This window comes from Macaca mulatta, chromosome 4, assembly GCF_049350105.2.
Source record: "Macaca mulatta isolate MMU2019108-1 chromosome 4, T2T-MMU8v2.0, whole genome shotgun sequence".
In the NCBI taxonomy this organism is placed as follows: Eukaryota; Metazoa; Chordata; class Mammalia; order Primates; family Cercopithecidae; genus Macaca; species Macaca mulatta.
In genome coordinates this window covers 40,294,202-40,315,062 of record NC_133409.1, presented here as the reverse complement: position 1 = coordinate 40,315,062, position 20,861 = coordinate 40,294,202, and the positions used below count along the sequence as shown (strand labels likewise).

General features: G+C 39.4%; 1 protein-coding gene across 3 annotated transcripts in view; it reads right to left on the bottom strand.

Moving 5' to 3' along the window:
- Window positions 1-1,464: 1,464 nt before the first annotated feature.
- The window catches only part of MYB (MYB proto-oncogene, transcription factor), a 38,172-nt gene continuing 18,775 nt past the window's right edge, over window positions 1,465-20,861 (bottom strand). For 2 of the 3 annotated variants that reach the window (XM_028847137.2, XM_077999437.1), the window contains exons 11-15: window positions 20,160-20,274; window positions 19,944-20,069; window positions 18,926-19,036; window positions 17,352-17,459; window positions 1,465-2,770 (exon numbers count right to left, since the gene is read on the bottom strand). In XM_028847137.2, the coding sequence (XP_028702970.1) occupies window positions 2,654-2,770; window positions 17,352-17,459; window positions 18,926-19,036; window positions 19,944-20,069; window positions 20,160-20,274 (577 nt within the window). In that variant the 3' untranslated portion in view covers window positions 1,465-2,653. The remainder of the gene's footprint in view (window positions 2,771-17,351; window positions 17,460-18,925; window positions 19,037-19,943; window positions 20,070-20,159; window positions 20,275-20,861) is intronic. The other variant, XM_028847136.2, reaches the window with a different exon arrangement.

Genomic DNA, 20,861 nt, shown 5'->3' with positions numbered 1-20,861 from the left:
AGCAACTTCACACACAGCAGCTCACAAGTGCAGCCTTTCATTGAAGTAGTATATAATACTGTTTTCACTTACACTACCTGAATTCCTGCTGTAGAGAGTAGGATGATTTTCAAAATTGATGAGAACAATCAACATTTTGGAGATGCTTGTGAACTGGGTGTTCTGTGAGTGTGAGTAGTTGACCATAACAGCTACATTTATACTCCTTTTCATGAAGTTAGGTTTTTAGTCTCTAGTTATTGGGTTGCAAGCGTGTTCGAAATATAAATATCTATCTCAGTTCTGTAAGATGTTGAGTTACTCTTGTCATTACTAATTAAGTGATCTCTCAATCTAACTGTGTAACTGGCAGCACACATTATCAGCAAGATGGGCGTTCCACACACTACACAGCAAGCATCACTGGACTATGGAAAGTGTACATAATAACAAACATTTGTGTAGTGCATTACTTAATAAAAGTTTCATTGTGGGAAAGAACTCATTGCCCAGATAAGGAAAAAAGGCTCAGAGATGTGAGTGACTCGTCTAAGTTCGAACTGCTAGTAAGTGGCAGAGTTAGCACTTGGAAAAATACTCAAGAGAGGGCACGAATATAAAGAGCTTCCTAACACTGGGAAGACGTGTCATGTCATCTATCAGCAGGACAGTAAAAGTCCACCAAATCGACTTAAAAACTAGTAATTAGGCGTAACAAATCCTTGGCTCTACGAACACCAAGTGTATCATGCCTATGAGAATTCAGAGTTGGAACAGAGTGAGTAAAGGAAATTTAAATGAATTTATGTTAAAAGGGTATTACAGTATAGGGAAGAGAACACTAAGCTGAAGATGGAGCCAGCAGAGATCCATCTGTGAAATGGGGTTATTTTGAATGAACGACTCCGTATACCCATGAAGGCTCACAGGCTGGCTCCCATCCGGGAGCTCCCTTGTACTCCAGCTTCTGGTTGGTTCTGCCAATGAGGACCCCTGGGCAGAGATAGGAGAAATGGGGAAACAAAGTTAGGGTTTACCCTTGGCTCCCTCCCTGTGAGGTCTCCTTCGATGGCAGTGGTCTCATCAAAGGCTAGTGCTCCTCTCAAGGGCTCCTGCTTTCCTGACTGTCCCCCTCCAGGCGGCCTTCCAGGCGCCTTCAGGCCTGCATCCTGTGGCTCTCCTAGCCCCTGCCCACATCTGTGGTATCAGTACATTTGTGAATGAATCCCCCTTACAGCATCCCCACTCACATGCCGCTGGACCCTGACTGATGCATTCTGGAAGACATTCCTCCCCGTCGTCCATGTGATTGTGAACTATTTAACTTGGTTTGCTTGTTCTTTCTTCTCCATTGTAACGATTCCTGCCTTCTTCACACAAAGTGCATATGGTGTGCAATTACTAGAGGAAAGTGCTTTGAGACTGCTCTATTTCCTTTAAAGTGTAACTGTTGTCCATAGTGACAAGTAAGAGAGAAAACAAAAGTAGGTAAAATAAGGGCACATCTTTATTTTGCTACAAGGCAGTAAGTACACCGTCATATCTCAAAAGTTCAGTGCTGGCCATCTTGCATCAAATGTTCTTAAGGCAGTGACTGGCTATCAACCACAGTTTTCTGTCTCCCCAGTTGCAAACACAGGATCCATGCAACAGTTCTGAGACCATACACTTAGAAACCACAGGGGATGCAGATCAAATGCAGAACTCCCAAATTATAAAACAGTCGGGCTACACTCAAAACAAAACATAGAACATCAACAACACAGATCTCCCAAAAAGAAGTGCAATGCATGCTTTTATAAACCAACAATAACAAAAAAAACCACAATAAAAAATGCAGAGTCTCCCAAACAAGTTTTCAAATGTATTACAAAAGGAAAAAAAATGTATATATATATAAAATTAAAAAGTCTGAAATACTAGTGCATAGTCAATTACCTAACACCAAGTTTCTTTTCTTTCCGTCCAAGCTCTACTGCCCCTCTGATACTAGCAGCATGTCTACAGGCTAAGACCATAGCAGCAAAAAACGTTTTTCATTTGGCATTTACAAAATTAAATTACTGAATAAAAATATAATTTTTTATAAAACTATTTCTTACAGTAATAATTTTTAAAGCAAGCTAACAGAAAACTCATAAAATGGTTTGGTACAATAAATGTACCTTCAATGTCATTAACCATAAATGAGCATTTACAATCTGGATTAATTGTCTCATGGTATTAAGTCTATACTTATAGTAATGCTTTTACTGATTTTTAAAAATATATGCATATGTTTAGTGATCGAGAAAAGTGAAATACTGGAGTACCTTCTATGTGTAAAATTTCAAAAAACCCATCACAGGAAAAAATACTGATCTGTTGGATCCTTTAAAATACAGATAAATCATTTTATGTTTTAAAAAAAATCTGCATTAAGATATTAACAACTGGCTACAATTCATTACCTAATAATTTAGGTAAGACTGTTATTTATTTTTAAAAATCCTTTTAGTTGGGTGAAATCCAATAAGATTTCATTCAACTAAATGCACCTGGTGCTGCTCTCAACTGTTGTACCACAACAAAAATAGGTTCTTCTCCCATTCATGAAAAGTTTCATGTTGAGGAATGATATATCCCAAGTTAACTTGAAGTGTTCTGAAAACCATAATGCTTTTCTGGAAATGTCTCACATGACCAGCGTCCGGGCTGAGAATGCATTCACGTATTTACGAGCTTGACTGGAAGCTGTCATCTGCTCCTCCATCTTTCCACAGGATGCAGGTTCCCAGGTACTGCTACAAGGCTGATGGGGAGAGGGTAACAGGAACGTCAGACAAGGAAGCTCATTTTATAGTCCCAGCAGGGCCAGCATTGACCAACAGATGGCAAGTGGTTGACACCAGAAAGGCTTTGTCAGATAGAATCTTACCTCCCTGGCCCCCAGAAATCCGGTGTTCTTAAGGGATATGGATGATCAGAAATTATATGTTAAGAGGGAAAACCCATTCCAAGCAGCTTCATAAGATACAATCACATCTTCACATTTTAATGCCTTCTGACTATCAGGCAATTTTACAAAGCTGGAGACAGGAATGAGCATTATTCTCCAGATACCTAAGGTGGGCTATGGCCACCTACTCACTAAGCAAACCGCCGAGTGCCTGAGCCACAGCGCAAAGCAGCTCATGCATGCACTGGAATTGATCAACACCTGCTACGTGTCGTATATATGTTTTCATCAGTTACTTTAGAAATAGTTATCAGTATAGTTTAATTTTTTTGTTTGTCTCAAAGAGTCATGCTCTGCCACACCAGGCTGATCAGTATTGGCATAATCATAGCTCACTGCAGCCTCAGCCTTCTGGGCTCAAGTGATCCTCCTACCTCAGCTTCCCAAGCAGCGGGCACTACAGGCACGTGCCACCAAGCCCCCGCTAATTTTTGTATTTTCTGTAGAGGCAGGGTTTCACCATGTTGCCCAGGTTCGTCTTGAACTCCTGGACTCAAGTGATCTGCCCGTCTTGGCCTCCCAAAGTGCTGGGATTACAGACATGAAATCAGAATAGTTTAATTTTTAAAGATACACTAGAAGACACAAGATGGACCTAATATCTAAGGACAGCATCTCCATGCCAGGGACAGTGGCACTTCACATTTCACATGCATTATCTCATTAAAACAGCACAACCACCCCGGGAGGCTGGTTTATTCTCTCCCTAGACAGGCTAGAGAATGGAAACAGAGAACAGAGGTAACTTGCCCAAGGCCACTCTGTAGGTAAGTGGTGGACTGGCTTTGAACTTTGCTGTCTCCAGCTCCTGCGGTGCCTCTGTGTTGCCTCAAATGCAAACATGTACTATTTATGCCCCACTTGGTTTCCAAAAGGATGTAAGATGATTACAAAAGAAATACAAGACAACAGAGTTTTAAAATGTGTATAAAGCAGAGTCATAGGGAAACAAATTTGGAAAAAATAAACACAGTTGGCTCTCCACATCTGTGGGTTCCATATCTGTGAGTTCCACATTTGTGGGATCCACATCCATAGATTCAATCAATGGCAGATCAAAAAAATTCAGAAAAAAATAATTGTTGTGTATTGAACATGTATAGGTTTTTTCCTTGCCATTATCCCCTAACAATATAACAACTATTTCCATAGCATTTACATTGTATTAGCTATTGTAAGTAATCTAGAGATGATTTAAAGTATACAGGAATTAATGGACACAATGTACGTTATTCTGGTGATAGATACACTCACAGCTTTGACTTTGACCACTATGCAATACATCCATGTAACAAAATTACACTTGTACCCCATGAATTTATACAAATAATAAAAAAAAATTATATGGGAAGATGTGTGTAGATTATATGCAAACACTATGCTATTTTATATCAGGGACTTGAGCATCCACGGACTTTGGTGTCCTTGCAGGTCCTGAAACAAATCCCCCATGGATACTAAGGAACAACTGTAACATGAAGATGGTATGAGATCTGCACACAAAACTCCTGCCATAAAGCACAGTGCCTCAGCTAGATGTAATCTCCCTCTTGACTCTGATCTCTCTAGCAGCCAATGCAGAGAGGGGAACAGAAACACAAACAGATGTAAGATTTGGTGCCTGTAAGCTCAAAAGGAAACCCGCGGGTTAGAAAAAGCACTATTCCTGGTATTGCTATCTGGAGGGATTATTTTCCATGGGACAAAAGAATAAGAAAGACCTTAGCTCTTCAGAGCCTACAGTGTCCTTTATGAGACAGAATGGACACACATGAAACAGGAGGAATAATAACAGGCAGTGTGTGCAGGCTTCTGGTGTTACCCAAGGGAAGAGGGGATGGGACACTGAGGAACTGTCAAGGCAATGTTGTGGGGAAAGGGTGAAAACAGCTAAGATTAGGGACGAGGTGAAAACGCAGCGATGTCATCCAGGGAGCGAGAAAGCAGGAAAGAGGCAGGAAGCTGCAATTTGTACATTGCCAGTGGGAGGGGATGTGTGTGTCTGGGGAGGAGCAGAGAGAGAAAGGGTTAAATGACAACATAAAACAAGCCCTCACTATATGCCTCCATGCCTCCAAGTGTTATTTATATAACTCCTCTCATTTAATTCTCACACAAAACACCTGTGGCATAGGTACCATTCATCGCATCCATTTTATAGACTAGGCAATTTGAAAGGAAGAGAGGATTTAGGCGCCATACTCAAGGTTACCCGGGTAAGAAATGATGGAGCAAGAATGTCACCCACGGGACCGCACCCCTATATTCAAGTTCTTATCAGGAACAATAAAAGGAACCTGGGAAATTGTGTGCTCAGGGCACCAGGGCCTTGGAATCCAGGAAAGTGTTGAGATGGGGTGTGAGAGTCACCAGACTTCTTAGCAAAGAAATATAATTCTACTAAAACAAGGTCCGGGTTACAGTGGTAGGCTTTCCTTGCCTAGTTGCTGGAACAAGGTTTCCTGACTTTGGGTTTGCAGTGTAATGTTCTAGCTTTTAAACTTTCCTAGGGCATAAAGCTTGCGCCATCTCCACTGATGTCAACAGCACTGTCTATGAAGAGAAATGTTCACTCTGAAAGCTCAGAGGCTCAATGTATAACTTGAAATACTACATAGCAGGATGGATTATCATAATATTTTCCAGGAACTGAGTATCTCAAAAATGACAAGACAAAGATAACAGACAGGTATTCTGAATTGCCTTCTATTCCGAATTTAATGTTTTCCTAAACACAATTACCAAGGTAGTTACAGTATTTGAAATAATTCTGAATAAATCATGTTTCTCTAGCCTCAAGCATGCACGTGAAACACATATCTCTCTGGTGTCTATCTGTCCATACGAATTCCCAAAACATGAAATTGACACAGGAAACCAGTTAGAAAACAAAATTTAATGTTATCTTTTCAATTACTGAGCTTGCATTTGCAGTCGCTACAACAATGTGACATAGTGACTACTTGAAGGTGAATAGTAAAATATGGTGAATATGAAGTACGATGCAGGGCTTACGGCAATGATTAGATGCACGTGGAGCCAAGAACTTGGATCTTAAAGAACAAGTGACAAAACAGGAAGCAGAATGAAATATCTTAATATCATAATATCTTGTATGTAAATTTAAATTTACATAAAGATACACACAGAAAAGAAAAATACTTGAAACGAATGGAGGGAAGCGGAATGAAGGTGAGAATGGAAATGTGAGAACCAAGAAAGACAGGATTGTTTCTGTTTTGCTCTGGTTAAGAATTTTTCCAAAGTCTTGGCCGGGCGCGGTGGCTCAAGCCTGTAATCCCAGCACTTTGGGAGGCCGAGACGGGTGGATCACGAGGTCAGGAGATCGAGACCATCCTGGCTGACACGGTGAAACCCCGTCTCTACTAAAAAATACAAAAACTTAGCCGGGCGAGGTGGCGGGCGCCTGTAGTCCCAGCTACTCGGGAGGCTGAGGCAGGAGAATGGCGTAAAAAACCCGGGAGGCGGAGCTTGCAGTGAGCTGAGATCCGGCCACTACACTCCAGCCTGGGCGACAGAGCTAGACTCCGTCTCAAAAAAAAAAAAAAAAAAAAAAAAATTTTTCCAAAGTCTTTAAAATGGCCTATCAGAATTTTTTTTTTTTTCTATTTAGCTGGGCTTCAATCAATATAGAATTTTCTTTTCTATTTTTCTTTTTTTAGACATAGGGCCTCATTCTGTTGCCCAGGTTAGAGTGCAGGGGCATGATCACAGCTCCCTCAAACTCCTGGGCTCAAGCGAGCCTCCCGCCTCAGCCTCCTAAGTAGCTGGGACTAGAGGCGTGTGTCACCATGCCCAGCTATGTTTTTTTTTTAAATTTTTTTTTGTAGAGGGGGTGGGTCTCACTATGTTGCCTAGGCTGGTCTCAAACTCCTGGCCTCAAGTGATCTTCCTGCCTTGGCCTCTCAAAGTGTTGGGATTAAGGATAAGCCACTACAACAAGCCAGAATTAATTTTCTAAATGTGTAAATTATCTTAAATGTTACGTTAAAACAATTTTACGCATGCTATTACTATGCTTCCTGTTAAAAGTCAAGTTCTGTGTCTTTTTTGTTTTTGTTTGTGAGAGAGGGTTTTGCTCCTTGCCCAGGCTGGCATGATCACAGCTCACTGTAGCCTCCATCTCCAGGGTTAAAGTTGATTCTCCAACCTCAGCCTCCTCAGTAGCTCGGACTACAGGCAGGTGCACACTACACTTGGTTAATTTTTGTATTTTTTGTAGAGACAGGGTCTCGCTGTGTTGCACAGGCTGGTCTCAACCTCCTGGACTGAAGTGATCCACCTGCGTTGGCCTCCCAAAGTGCTGGGATTACAGGCATGAACCACTACGCCTGGCCTAAAAGTCAAGTTCTGATCCTTTGTAATACAGTCCTTAGGTTGACTCAGAATTCCCAAAGTCAGTTCAGGAGAATCTAGTACTAAGTATTATCAACTGAATGTATTTTCAACTTGAAATTTGACTGTGTTGCTGTGAGATCCCCTACATGGCTCATCACTGTATTCATATTTAGCTCTTCCTCCAGGACCAGGTATTTAAAAATGAGATCACTATGAAGAAGGTACCATATATTTGTAATCAGAGTTCTGAGAGACCTTTCCAAATAGTTAGCTTCTCCTAAGCCAAAAGAGAATTTACCAAGAAACAAATAAAAATGAAATATCCAAATTCCAGAAAGCATCGCATTTCTGAGTCATATATTCCATGAAGCTCAGAGCTAGGGCAGCCAAGATGACTTGGAACGCCTGATTCTCCCAGAACAGACAAACACCAGGATGTGGTAGCCACCGTGTACAAGAACCACTGTGTGTAGGAACAAAAAGGCCACCAAGCATGACCGAGGGAGCTCCTTTTCTGCACCAGGAAAGCACAAGACAAGCACATCTCACCACAATAAATGAAACAAACTGGTCAGAGTAGACATATGCCTATGCTATGAAAGTCAAGGAAGATCAGAAGATTGAGTACTTTGGTACAAAAAAAAAGAAATGCTCCCTTTCTCCCATCTTACCTGAAGCCTGGGGCCCCATGCCAACTTTTCATGCAGACAGAATTATTTTTGACAAAGGAAGATTAATGTCTTTGTGCTGGAAGAATATTTTTAAATACTGTCATACATAATCTTTGCAAATTCTCCTTGTTCTCTCTCCATAAACTTTAGTTTCATTTACACTAAAGAAATGCTGAGAATTATGGGTTTCTGCATATGAATTCTTGTGAAGTTACTAACCCATGGTGCTCTTGCAGACATGTCACTCTATCATAATTCATTTCAACATTAATAATCCTACCCACACATCCTCCTCCTGTGGCCGGGGAGTCATCCTGCTTATCCTGTAATGTGCCTTTAATTGCCCCTGGGCAGAAGTGAACTATAAACAGTCTGTCAAAGCTTTAACTGGGATATCCTGTTAAAGCACTTTAAATAAATATTGCCATCCTTTGTAGAAAACAGAAGAAATAAAAAGAAACAAGACCATGTCCACAGGTGGTTTTCTGTCAGAATTAGATGATCTTCACATTTTCATTCAGAACATGAATAGTTTTTTCATCAAGCTGAACAAAAACGGTTCTTATTATTATATTCATACAGCAACTTCACCCAGTATCTGCTGGCTTCAAAAGCCTTGACAAATTATGTGTTTTACAATTTGCTGACCTAATAAGAAACTTGTATAAACTGAAGAAAAAAAAAAAAAAAGGTAAAACCAAAGCAACTCATCAGATGGTATTATGTTTTTATTATGTTTTGTTTTAAAATAAGCAGGCATCAATGGTATCTAAAACAGTAAAAAATAAGAATTTTCTGCTTATTCTATTTCACCTATCTGAAAAAAAAATACTTACTCTGGACTAAAATTCTAAAAATGAGAATTCCTTCCCAAAGGGATATCTTTTGAAAAAATGGATCAGTTATAAGATAGACTGTAGAAATCTTTAGTTGTCTCTTGAAAGTCAGGGATAAGCTTAAACTGAAATGTTGCTAAGCTAAGGTTAATGGTTACCTAACTTGTCGAGAGTAAATGCTTCCTTAGGTTGGCACAAATCAATTAAATGCCTCCAACTTCAGAACTGCTGATTTTCTACAGAAAATAATCTTAAAAGTTAGGGAATTAAAAGTCAAGATGGTGACTAGAAGTTGCCTCATCCACCAATGCCTCCACTTCCCTAGCCTAAATTAACAATTGCAAATGTGGATGGATGTGGATGGGCCTTTCCCAAATTTGGAGTTTGTCCCAGATGTCTCTAGAGGTCTCTTCACCTTACATGTTGATAGACTTTCTAAGTTTATATGATATAGCCTAGGGTGGCACAACTTTTTGCAATATTCTTTTCCTTAGTCACATATGAGTTCCAGACTATTAAAGATTAAGACCAGAGCCAAATTGCTCTAAAGCAATTCTATCTTTGCTGGCCTGCCCAAGGAAGATTTTATCTCAGAATGTTTATTCTCTCTAAGTGTCACCAAACAAAACAAATGAAAAATCCACATCTCAAAATGTCTGGGGCAGGGCATTCTGACTCTGAGCTCAACATAGCTTCTCCCTTCACTTAGCCCTTCTCAGTTCAACCCAAAAGCTGTACACAGAAAAGCTGCTTAATTTATAACATTTTTTGAAAGCAGGTCACTGAGTTACTACTGACAGCTATGTGAACTTCTGCCAGGGTAAGTGGAAAAAAGTGACCAAAAGGGAGAACCAAATGAGTGTGCAGGCATCCAGGGGAGCGGGTCAGCACAGCACACTAGATGAAAAAGGCTCAGAAAGGTCTCTGTCGTGTGCAGACGGTTTCCATGTCTGCTTAAATGCCAACACGAGCAGCAGAAAAAGAGAGAAAACCAGTAAATCAGTTGCTTCATCTCCATCATACCGCGAGGTCTGACTACCTTTATTTCAAGGAATCAGTTGAATCAGCTCTCTCTTTTGGTGACCCACTGACACAGTTCTGTAGGAGTGGGACAGGGAATAGCATGCCAGAGGAAATAATATACCACAATGAAAAAAACAAAACAACAAAAAAACCCAAAAAACCACCCTGGCCTTTGGTGAGGGCTTCTTGCCTGCATTTCAAGGACAGGGACTATGTGGAGCCTCTGCCTAATATACCACCGGTGTACAGTGGCAAGTGTGCCGCCATCTTGAAAGCAATATTATATCCATTTGATCTTCACAGTAACCTGTGTGATGAGTGAAGGATATTCCATGGTCCCGAACTTATAGTTTGCTTAATTTTGTTCACTTGATGAATTAAAGTCATGCCATTTGAAAATGGTAGAGTCTAGCCTGGAACCCAGGTTCTGTTGCCCCCATATGCTTGTTTATTATACTGCTTATCAATGCCTATAAGGCAAAAAGGATTTGCCTTATTTTTTGAAAAATATAAAAGTTCATAAACAAATAACATAAAGATAGGAGCAATCTAAAACACACTGAACCGAGAGCTAAGGAGAGTATCAACTGCTAGCAATATTTTACAATTCTTTGATGCTGTGCAAATGTGTTTAAATAATAATGGCTGGAGAAATTTCTTTAACTTAAATTTCTTGTTTTAAAAAAGTCAGGCCACGGGCAAGCCAAGTCAGGAAATTAAAATTTAAGGCTGTCATTCTGTGGTTACGAAAAAGAGGAAAGTGAGTGAGTAGAAAGCCTATGAACACATCTTTTACACTTGGGTTTTAAATAGGAATAAAAGGAAATTATAATTTAAGAGAAAAATACAGAAGTTCAGAAGGCTTATAACTTAAAGTAGAGTTTTTGATCTACCAATAAAAATGTCTACCTTAAGAAAAGTTGATTAGCATAATGTGCTTATTTCAGAACATAAAGGAAATGGAAAGCATGCTGAGGAAAGCAGGCAACTCTTTTCTCCTTGCTGAGGAGGGAGCTGTGCGTCTGCCTCGGTCTCTCTCGGGTAACTACTGAATGGCGGAATCCAGCAGCATTCCACAGTGCCTTTCCTGCCACAAATGCACACTTTCTAGGCTGACTGTTTTCACTACTTACTCATTTGTGACCATTTTATAAGCTTCTATACTCTATCCTCCACCCCACACAATGTGGAGAAAAGGCTGAATACTGACAATGATACGACATGAAAATCTCATATATTCTGGGCCACATGAAAGACACAAATATAAAAAAATCTCAGAACATTTTTATTGTAAGAATATCCTGTTTGCTTTTACAATTTAAAATTAAAACAACTGTGAAAAAAATAAAAAAAACACAATGATTATAAGATTATGCAGCTGTTGCAAATTCCTTTTGGAAAAAGACTAAGTAATTTAAAAAAACAAACATAACATGATTGTACATAATGGCTTATAAAAGCCTCTATTTAAGCACTGTAGATTATAGATTAGGGGATACGTGGAGAGTTCTGGATTATTAAAATTCACTGAATCTTGGCTGGGTGTGGTGGCTCACACTTGTAATCCCAGTACTTTGGGAGTCTGAGACAGGCAGATCACCTGAGGTTGGGAGTTTGAGCCTGGCCTAGCCAACATGGTGAAACCATGTCTCTACTAAAAATACAAAAATTAGCCGAGTGTGGTGGCGGGCGCCTGTAACCCCAGCTACTTGGGAGATTGAGGCAGAAGAATCGCTTGGACCCAGAAGGTGGTGGTTGCAGTAAGCTGAGATTGTACCACTGCACTGCAGCCTGGGTGACAGACTGAGACTCTGTCTCAAAAAAAAAAAAAAAAAAAAAAAATTATTTGTATCTCAATGACAACCCACATAACAATGGGCAGACTTAGCACCCTGATTTTGGTGTCTATGCACCATTTCTCACTAACAGGATTCAGAGCACCATGGGGAAATGGCTGATTCCAGAAAGAGAGTAAGGAAATGTGGCTATTAAATTAAAGCAACTTAAATTCATTCAAATTGAAAATTCTGTTCCTCAGCAGCACTTGCCATATTTCAAGTGCTCAAAAGCCACTGGCTATCATAGTGGATAGCAGCATATTAGAAATTTCCTTCACATCACTGTAGAAGTTCTATTAGACAGCACTGGACTAGAGAGTAAAAGAGATTTAAGAGGCTTAACCAAATGCAATGTGTGAAATTGTTTCAATTTTGATTCTTTTTTGGATTAATGGGAAATTTAAATATACCAGAGAATGAGAAGATTAAAGAATTATTGTTAAATATGTAATGATGGTATTAGGTTATATATAAAAATGTCTATGTTTAGAGACACATCTGGAAGTACATGGGAATAAAATGTTATATTAGTTGGAATTTACTTTAAAATACTTCAGGCTGGACAGGGTGGCTCCTGCCTGTAATCCCAACACTTTGGGAGGTCAAGGCAGAAGTATTGCTTGAGCCCAGGAGTTTGAGGCCAGGCTGGGCAACACAGGGAGACCCCATCTCTACAAAAACACAAAACAAAACAAAACAAAACAAAAAACTAGCTGGACATGGTGGCATGTGCCTATATTCCTAGCTACTCAGGAGGCTGAGGTAGGAGGATTGCTTGAGTCCAGGAGGTAGACTAGAGCAAGCCATGATCTTGCCACTGCACTCCAGCCTGGGTGACAGAGCAAGGCCTTGTCTCAAAAAAAAAACAACAACGACAACAACAAAAAAACAAAAAAAAAAACCGGCCTGGTGCAGTGCCTCACATCTGTAATCCCAGCACTTTGGGAGGCCAAGGTGGGCAGATCATGAGGTCAGGAGATCAAGACCATCCTGGCTAACACGGTGAAACCCTGTCTCTACTAAAAATACCAAAAATTAGCTGGGCGTGGTGACACGCGCTTTTAGTCACAGCTACTTGGGAGGCTGAGGCAGAAGAATCGCTTGAACCTGAGAGGTGGAGGTTGCAGTGAGCCAAGATTGTGCCACTACACTCCAGCCTGGGTGACAGAACAAGACACTGTTTCCAAAAAAAAAAAAAATTAAAAATTTAAAAACAAAATTAAAACTTCATAAAAAAAGAGATGAAGTAGGCCTGGCGCGGTGGCTCGCACCTATTATCCCAGCACTTTGGGAGGCCGAGGCAGGTGGATCACTTGAGGTCAGCAGTTCGAGACCAGCCTAGCCAACATGGTGAAACCCCATCTCTACTAAAAATACAAAAATTAGCTGGGCATGGTGGCGGACATCTGTAGTCCCAGCTACTCAGGGGACTGAGGCAGGAGAATCACTTGAACCCGGGAGGTAGAGGTTGCAGTGACCTGATATCACGTCACTGCACCCCAGCCTGGGCGACAGAGTGAGATTCTATCTCAAGAAAAAAAAAAGAGATGAGGTAAATATGGCAAAATGATAACAAGTGTTAACTCTAGAACATAGTATATTTTCCACACTTCTATATGTGTATAAAATTTATAATAAAATGTCAAACACATAGCTTCTTGGCATTTCTAATTTTAAAACAGCAAATGTAATTTATACATATTTACAAATAAGCATGTGCATTTATATGTATGTTAGAAGCAAAACCGTAATGGCCCAGTATATGGGCCTCAAAAACAGTAATAATTGCTTTTCTAAAATGTTATTGCCATAATCAAGCTGGGGTGATTAAAACTGAAATGATAAAACACAAAATTGCGCAGTTCCTGTGTTCTTCAATAAACTGTTCTTGCACCTAAGTTATTTAGACAATTTATAGGGACAGACGATCAACTGCATTACACCAGTTGCAAATATTTTACATTTTAGAAGTATTCAAATTTTAAAATATTTTGAAACTCCTATTTTGCTGTTTTAATAAAAGCATTATGACAAAAATGTCTAGATGGTTTGCCTAAAATCCCACTTAATATTTGATTTATTATAATTACAAATTACAAAAATCAGAGAATATATAAAGTACTCTTAAGTAAAATACATATCATTTAATAAATGTGCAATATGTTCAATAATACCATGTGTGAGAAATATGCCTAATTAGGTCAAATTGGATTATCAATAGAACTGTATGAAATAGCACTGTGTTTTAAACAAATAAAATTAACAAATTGCACAAAAACATCCATAGAAATATTACTGAGTCAGGATTATATGAAATATAGGCCATATATGTTTAAATATTTAGAGTCACTTGACGCATTTTCCAATACTTATCACAATAGTCTGAAACATTTTAGAAATCACATATTTCTGTGGTATCAGAAGCTAGAACTCCATGACATAAAATGAAGGAGATACTTGGTGTATAGCATTCATTCACTTAGTGAAGATTTATTTTCTTCTCCCAACTGGCAAGTATGCAGAGCAACATTCAGTAAGTATTTCTTAAAATAAATTAGTATCTATTATAGCAGATTAATTTTTTTTTTTTTTTTTTTGAGATGGAGTCTCACTCTATTGCCTAGGCTGAAGAGAAATGGTGCGATCTGGGCTTACCGCAACTTTCACCTCCTGGGTTCAAGCAATTCTCCTGCTGCAGCCTCCTGAGTAGCTGGAATTACAGGTGTGCACCACCATGCCTGGCTAGTTTTTTGTATTTTTAGTAAAGACAGGGTTTCACCATGTTGGCCAGGCTGGTCTCGAACTCCTGACTTTGATCCACCCGCCTCAGCCTCTTTAAAGTGCTCGGATTACAGGCGTGAGCCACTGCGGCCGGCCTTAAAAAATTTTTTTTAGAGACAAGGTCTTGCTCTTGTCTCCCAGGTTAGAGTGCAGGGGTATAATCACAGCTCACCGTAACCTTGAACTCCTGGGCTTAAGGGATCCTCCTGCCCTAGCCTCCCAAGTAGCTAGGATTACAGGTGTGCACTACACCCAGCTAATTATTTTTTAATGGAAACTGAGTCTAGCTATGTTGTGCAGGCTGGTATCAAACTCCTGGTCTCAAGCTATCTATCCTCCAGTCTCGGCTTCCCAAAGTGTTGTGATGACAGGTGTGAGCTACTGAGCCTGGCTTTATAGCAGATTATTAAAACATATATGGTCAGTGTAAACCAGTGAACTATACAGTTTAGACAGGAGTATTGACTCTAAAATTAACTTTCAAGTCTCAATTATTCAGTTTGGTAGAATTGACAAATATTACCTTCACCATACACAACAATCTCAGTGTACAGATGTTAGAATCCATAAAGTGCCAGTATGACTCACTGATAGACAGGAGAATACAGATTAATAAAGTAGAGCTACGACTTAATTTTGAGTTTCAGAGATAACCAATATTTCCATTAAATAAAATACAAATATACTGATAAAGTTCAATACTGAACTATGGGTTTTCAACTTATGTAATGGTAACTGTCCCCAAGTATATTTATGTGTTTACTTTTTGAAATTTAGAACAGACTTTTCCTATACTACTACAAATACAACTTGGCCCCAGGCTAGGTTAGAAAATATACATAAAACTTAATCTAACTGAATTAAAACATCAGTAGCACTAATAGCAGGAGTTGAATTCTGTTCTCTAGAAATCAAGGGCCAAGTAACTTAGACGGGAAGGAAAAAAAAAAGAAAAAGAAAAAGCTTTCCTTCTGGACCTAAGAACAGCTCTCAGGAAAAGTCTGAAATGGCCGCCCTTTGCCTTGGAATCTTTGTAATTCCCTTTCTGGGTTCCTCTTATGTCTGGGTGGAGTTCATTTTCTCCCTCATCTCCCAATTCTTTGTGATAGTTTTTTTGAGATGGAGTCTCGTTCTGTCACCCAGGCTGGAGTGCAGTGGCACGATCTCGGCTCACTGCAGCCTCTGCCTCGCGGGTTCAAGCGATCCTCCTGCCTCGGCCTCCTGAGTAGCTGGGATTAGTAGAGATGGGGTTGCACCGTGTTGGCCAGGCTGGTCTCGAACTCCTGACCTCAAGTTATCCACCTGCCTTGGCCTCCCAAAGTGCTGGGATTATAGGTGTGAGCCACTGCGTCTGGCCTCTTTGTGATATTCTGAGTCTTCTCCACACGGGGCCGACTCTAGACTCACTGACATAGGAACTTGTCCAGATTCCCCATAAATACTGACTCCCTGTCTCACACTCCAGTCCACAGCCATTTTACCAAAACAATTGCTGTCAGAGAAAGGCCAGGAAGGAATCAATCTGATTTAATTAAACAAAATGTGCTTGCAACTCTTATTTCAAAATAATACTAAGCATTGGCCAGGTGCGGTGGCTCACACCTGTAATCCCAGCACTGTAGGAGGCCGAGGCGGGCAGATCACTTGAAACCAGGAATTCGAGACCTGCCTGGCCAACATGGCAAAACTCCGTCTTTACCCAAAAATACAAAAAAAATAGCTGGGTGCCGGTGGCTCACACCTGTAATTCCAGCTACTTGGGAGGCTAAGGTACGAGAATCACTTGAATCTGGGAGGTGGAGATTGCAGTGAGCTGAGATCACCCCACTACACTCTAGCCTGGGCCACGGAGTAAGACCCTGTCTCAAAAAACAAAACAACAACAACAAAACCTGAAAAACGAAGCATCGCAAATACTTAAACAGGGCAAGTTTTAAGATTCTCACAATTTGGAATGAGAAACTATCACAAGGATGGGAAACCCCTTTAAGGGAATGGGCAGACTCTCAAAGGTTGCTATCCTATGATCGTGCCATTTAACTTACAGCAAGAAATATGACTTTCAGCTTCTGAATCCAGGCTCTTCAATTTCTCTAGGGTTATGAAGTTTCCCTCTGCATGGCACAGGGGGATGGAGGAGAGAGGGCTCTGCAGGTGGCTGGGTATTGGGCTATTTAATGTTAGAAACTGCTTTAAATAATTTAGGGAAGCAAAATTTGCATTCTTATTTACATTTGGCTCAGGATTAATTTGGAATTTGTTATATTTCATCAACACACACCCACTTTAGGGTTACAAGGGAAATCTCTTTTGATATTAAAACCTCACAGCAGATGGTCAACTTCAGATTGGCCTCACAACATTGACAGTTGACTTTCTTATTCTGACAGTCAAATACATTGCAATTATTTTCTGTCTGACTAATTTCAGACTTCATTTAAAATTGGAACAGTCTCTGAGCTTTGGTTGCCTAGGGATACAGCATAAAAAATAAAAAATTTGGAATAAAGTAAACTATATCAATATATTTTTATAAAACATTTGAGGGCAGAAGAAGATAGTGACACACGTGTAATACATGATCTTAGTCTCAGTCACAATAAGAAATGTTTCATTTCATCATGCTTTGGGAAATCTGCACTCAAAAATTTCTAGCATGTCTCATGTGAGTAGCAAAAAGGAATTATTGGATTTTTCTAGACATCAAGAAATAGTATAAAAGCATTACTCCTCTATGTTAAAATGTTGAAAACAAAAAACAGACCACCAGCACTACCACCACCACCACCACCACCACCACCACCATCAAAGATGACAGTTTTTCAGCAAATGAATTTTAAAATACCAATGTTGGAATAGTAATTACCTGCAAGGGGCTCGCCAGGGACCTGCTTTTAGGTACTGTAAATGCTTTGAGAACATTGTCTTCATCTTCTGATGCTGGTGCCATTAAAATGGAGCTTGTAAGAATATTCTAAAGGGAAGAGAATAATTTGAAATTTAAATGAGGTTGGATAATATGAGAGCCAACATTTCTCTAACACTGTGGAGAGTAGATTACTATGAGATGATACACATTAGCATAAAAAAATGCAGTTATCTGCCAGAAATTCTCCTCACTACGAGCTAAAAGGAGAACTCAACTATGTCTGAAACGTAATCCCACTGTGGCAAACATCACCACAACACAAAGCTCCTTCGGGATCCCAGAATTCTAGGCATGTGTTAGGCACTCAAAAAACATCTGCTGAATGAATTAATAAATACATGCCTTTCAAAACAGAAGATTAACTAAGTTCTGGGGAGAGAACACTTTATTTCATATACTGGTACAGAACTATCAATACTTTAGAGCTATAAATTATTGGCAAAAAATGGTAAACAGTAGGGAATGTAGAACAAGACCTGAGTTCCAACCCAGCACCATCCCTTATTAGGTATATAATCTTGAGCGAATGACTAAGCCTGTTTGTGCCTCTGTTTTCTGGTTGACTTGATAGAAATGATAGTAATACCCACCTGGCCGGGCGCGGTGGCTCAGGCCTATAATCCTAGCACTTTGGAAGGCTGAGGCGGGTGGATCACCTGAGGTCGGGAGTTCCAGACCAGCCTGACCAACATGGAGAAACCCTGTCTCTACTAAAAATTCAAAATTAGCCGGGTGTGGTGGTGCATGCCAGTAATCCCAGCTACTCGGGAGACCGAGGCAGGAGAATCGCTTGAACCCGGGAGGCAGAGGTTGTGGTGAGCTGAGATCGTGCCATTGCACTCTAGCCTGGGCAACAAGAGCGAAACTCCGTCTCAAAAAAATAAAAATTAATAAAAGTAATACCAACCTTACAGGATACTTGTGAGAATTAATTGAATTAATTCATTGAAAGCCCCTAGAATAGTACTTACCACTTAGTACCTACTAAATAAATCTCAGCAGTTGTTAATAGCTCTGATTTTCCTTAAGACGTAAGGACAACCATTCACAAATCATAAACTTTAAAAATGGTGGTAGTAACCCAAAGCAATTGGGTACAATACTGGGCATCTGCTATAGACACTGGTTGATACCATATGAGATGCTACACAAACCAAACAACAGACAACTTAACAAGAAGACAATATTATTTAGAAGACAAATAAAGGAAAATATAAAAATTAACAAAGTTTTTATATCCATGTGGCTGATTTTTTTAAATGGCAAAGGCACTCATATCATAAGAAAACAAATAATGAAAAAGTCTGCAACGTTTCTAATACATGAAAAAACTCAACTTTATACTCTACATTAATAATCATTTTTTAAAAACCATGCACAGGAGAATATTTAGAAATAAGATGCCTTAAAGAGGCAGTGCTGAAACTGCAGCAGCCCCACATGCCACATACAGGACTGTGTGAGGCGCCAGCGTCATATAACAACTTAGGGGCCGGTGCACACATACTTACCGGTGCATCTGCCACAGGCGAGGTCTGCGTGAACAGTTGGGTATTCAGACTGTCCCCTTCCCAGTGGTGTGAACAGAAGAAGTTTCCTGATTTATCAGTTGGAGATTCCACCTGAAAGCATATAGAAACTGCTTTGTTGTTTCTAGAACTTCCTATGAAACATGTACAGTCAGGAGTATATTTCTGGCCAGTCCCTCAAATACTTATATAAAACTACGTTGCTAACTTACACTATCAGTGTAACATTTTGCTCTATCTTCTGGATTCAACAAAGAACCACTGTTGGCAAATTTAAAATGTGACTAGCTCCAAATTTACTGCCCATAAAGCTCCTATGTTTTCAACCAATGTTCTGATTCTAGGTGTTTATTCTATTATAAATATATTTTAATGATATACCTAGTAGCGTTGTATCTGTCAAGGATTTTATTTTGGTGACATAAAGGGTCTTTTGGTGACAAAAGACTGGTTTTTAATCACACTTCTGGTAAAACTCTGTATTACTGAATAAGCAAATCAGATTTTTAACTATGAAAAAATATCAAATACTTATCTTTACATGAAAATAAATTCAAGCAGCACTGTATCTAACCTGCTGGAAAACAACTGTGGCCAACAAGCTAAAACTTTGATCCTTGCCGGTTAGATTCCCTTTTTTTAATACAATGAATTAAAGGTACTATTATTTTAATTTAAATTCCAATTCTTCACATCTAAAAACGAAATATCAACTTTCTATAATCAATAATGTTTAAAAGTACATTAAAAACCCTTTTCTTGATCCTCTCTGGCATGTTTTCTGTCCAAACATGAAGTAGATAGAGATGGCTTGGCTTCCCAAAGGAAAGGCCAATGATGCCTACAGTCTGGCAGTACCTTTTCACTGCACCTTGTATGAAAATCTTGCATGAAAAGTGGTAGTGTTGCACAGTGCCAATGGCAGACACATCAAGCTGCACACAAGGAACAAAGTGGGCAGGATTCTCAGCTTGTTGCTTCCAAAGGATTTCGTGTTTACCTCTTGTTTGATTTTCTTCAGTAAGGGTGGTCCATTTTCTTGAAACTCAGCAACAATTCCAGATTCATCAGATTCCTGTTTGATCACATCCTGCAGGTCTTCTACTAGATGAGAGGGTGTCTGAGGCTAAAGGGAAGAGTGGGTATTTTTGCATCAGAGGGAACTTCTGACGGGACTAACAAACCAACTAAACCCAAGAACTTTTCTAGAACTTACTAGCATCTTCAGGGGACCGTATTTAATTTCTTGAGCTGCAAGCGCGTGTTTGAATGGTGTAGGAGTTCTTGGAGAGCTTTCTAAGATTGACCTTTTGATAGCTGGGGTTCTAAAACTTTAAAAAGAAAAGAAACAGTGGTTCAATATAAAACAATACATGTCCCTACATGGCTTTACCTGCTACATTTAATATTTTTCCACTGAATACAACAAACTCTGTTATGGATTCGGAATTGGGTATGCTGATTAATCATATTATTCGTTAAGAAAAAGAGAATATGCATATCACATATTTTCAAATATTTCAAAATATTATATCTCGAAGAATAAAAGCATTAAATGATTTTCCATCTTTCCTTAATGGCTCTGAAGACACATATAGTGCCTATGATCTGTATAAGACTATGAGTATCAAGAAGACCTGATGTCATTTATAAATCAGTTTTCCCTATTCATGAAAACAGAGCCCATACTACAAAACATGTTAACCTTTCAAAATTTACTTTTTGTACTTCGAAATAAGAGTGCATTTCTTTTCAAGGTTTCTGATAATTCACACTTTCTCTACCATTTTTCTGAATTGATTAAGGCTTTATTGAATAAAAATGACTGCTTACTCATCCCTTGGCTTCTAATCATATAATATTCCTGGGGATGTCAGAAGAGGTCCTATCTACACATAAATTCAAAAAGAAAAATAAG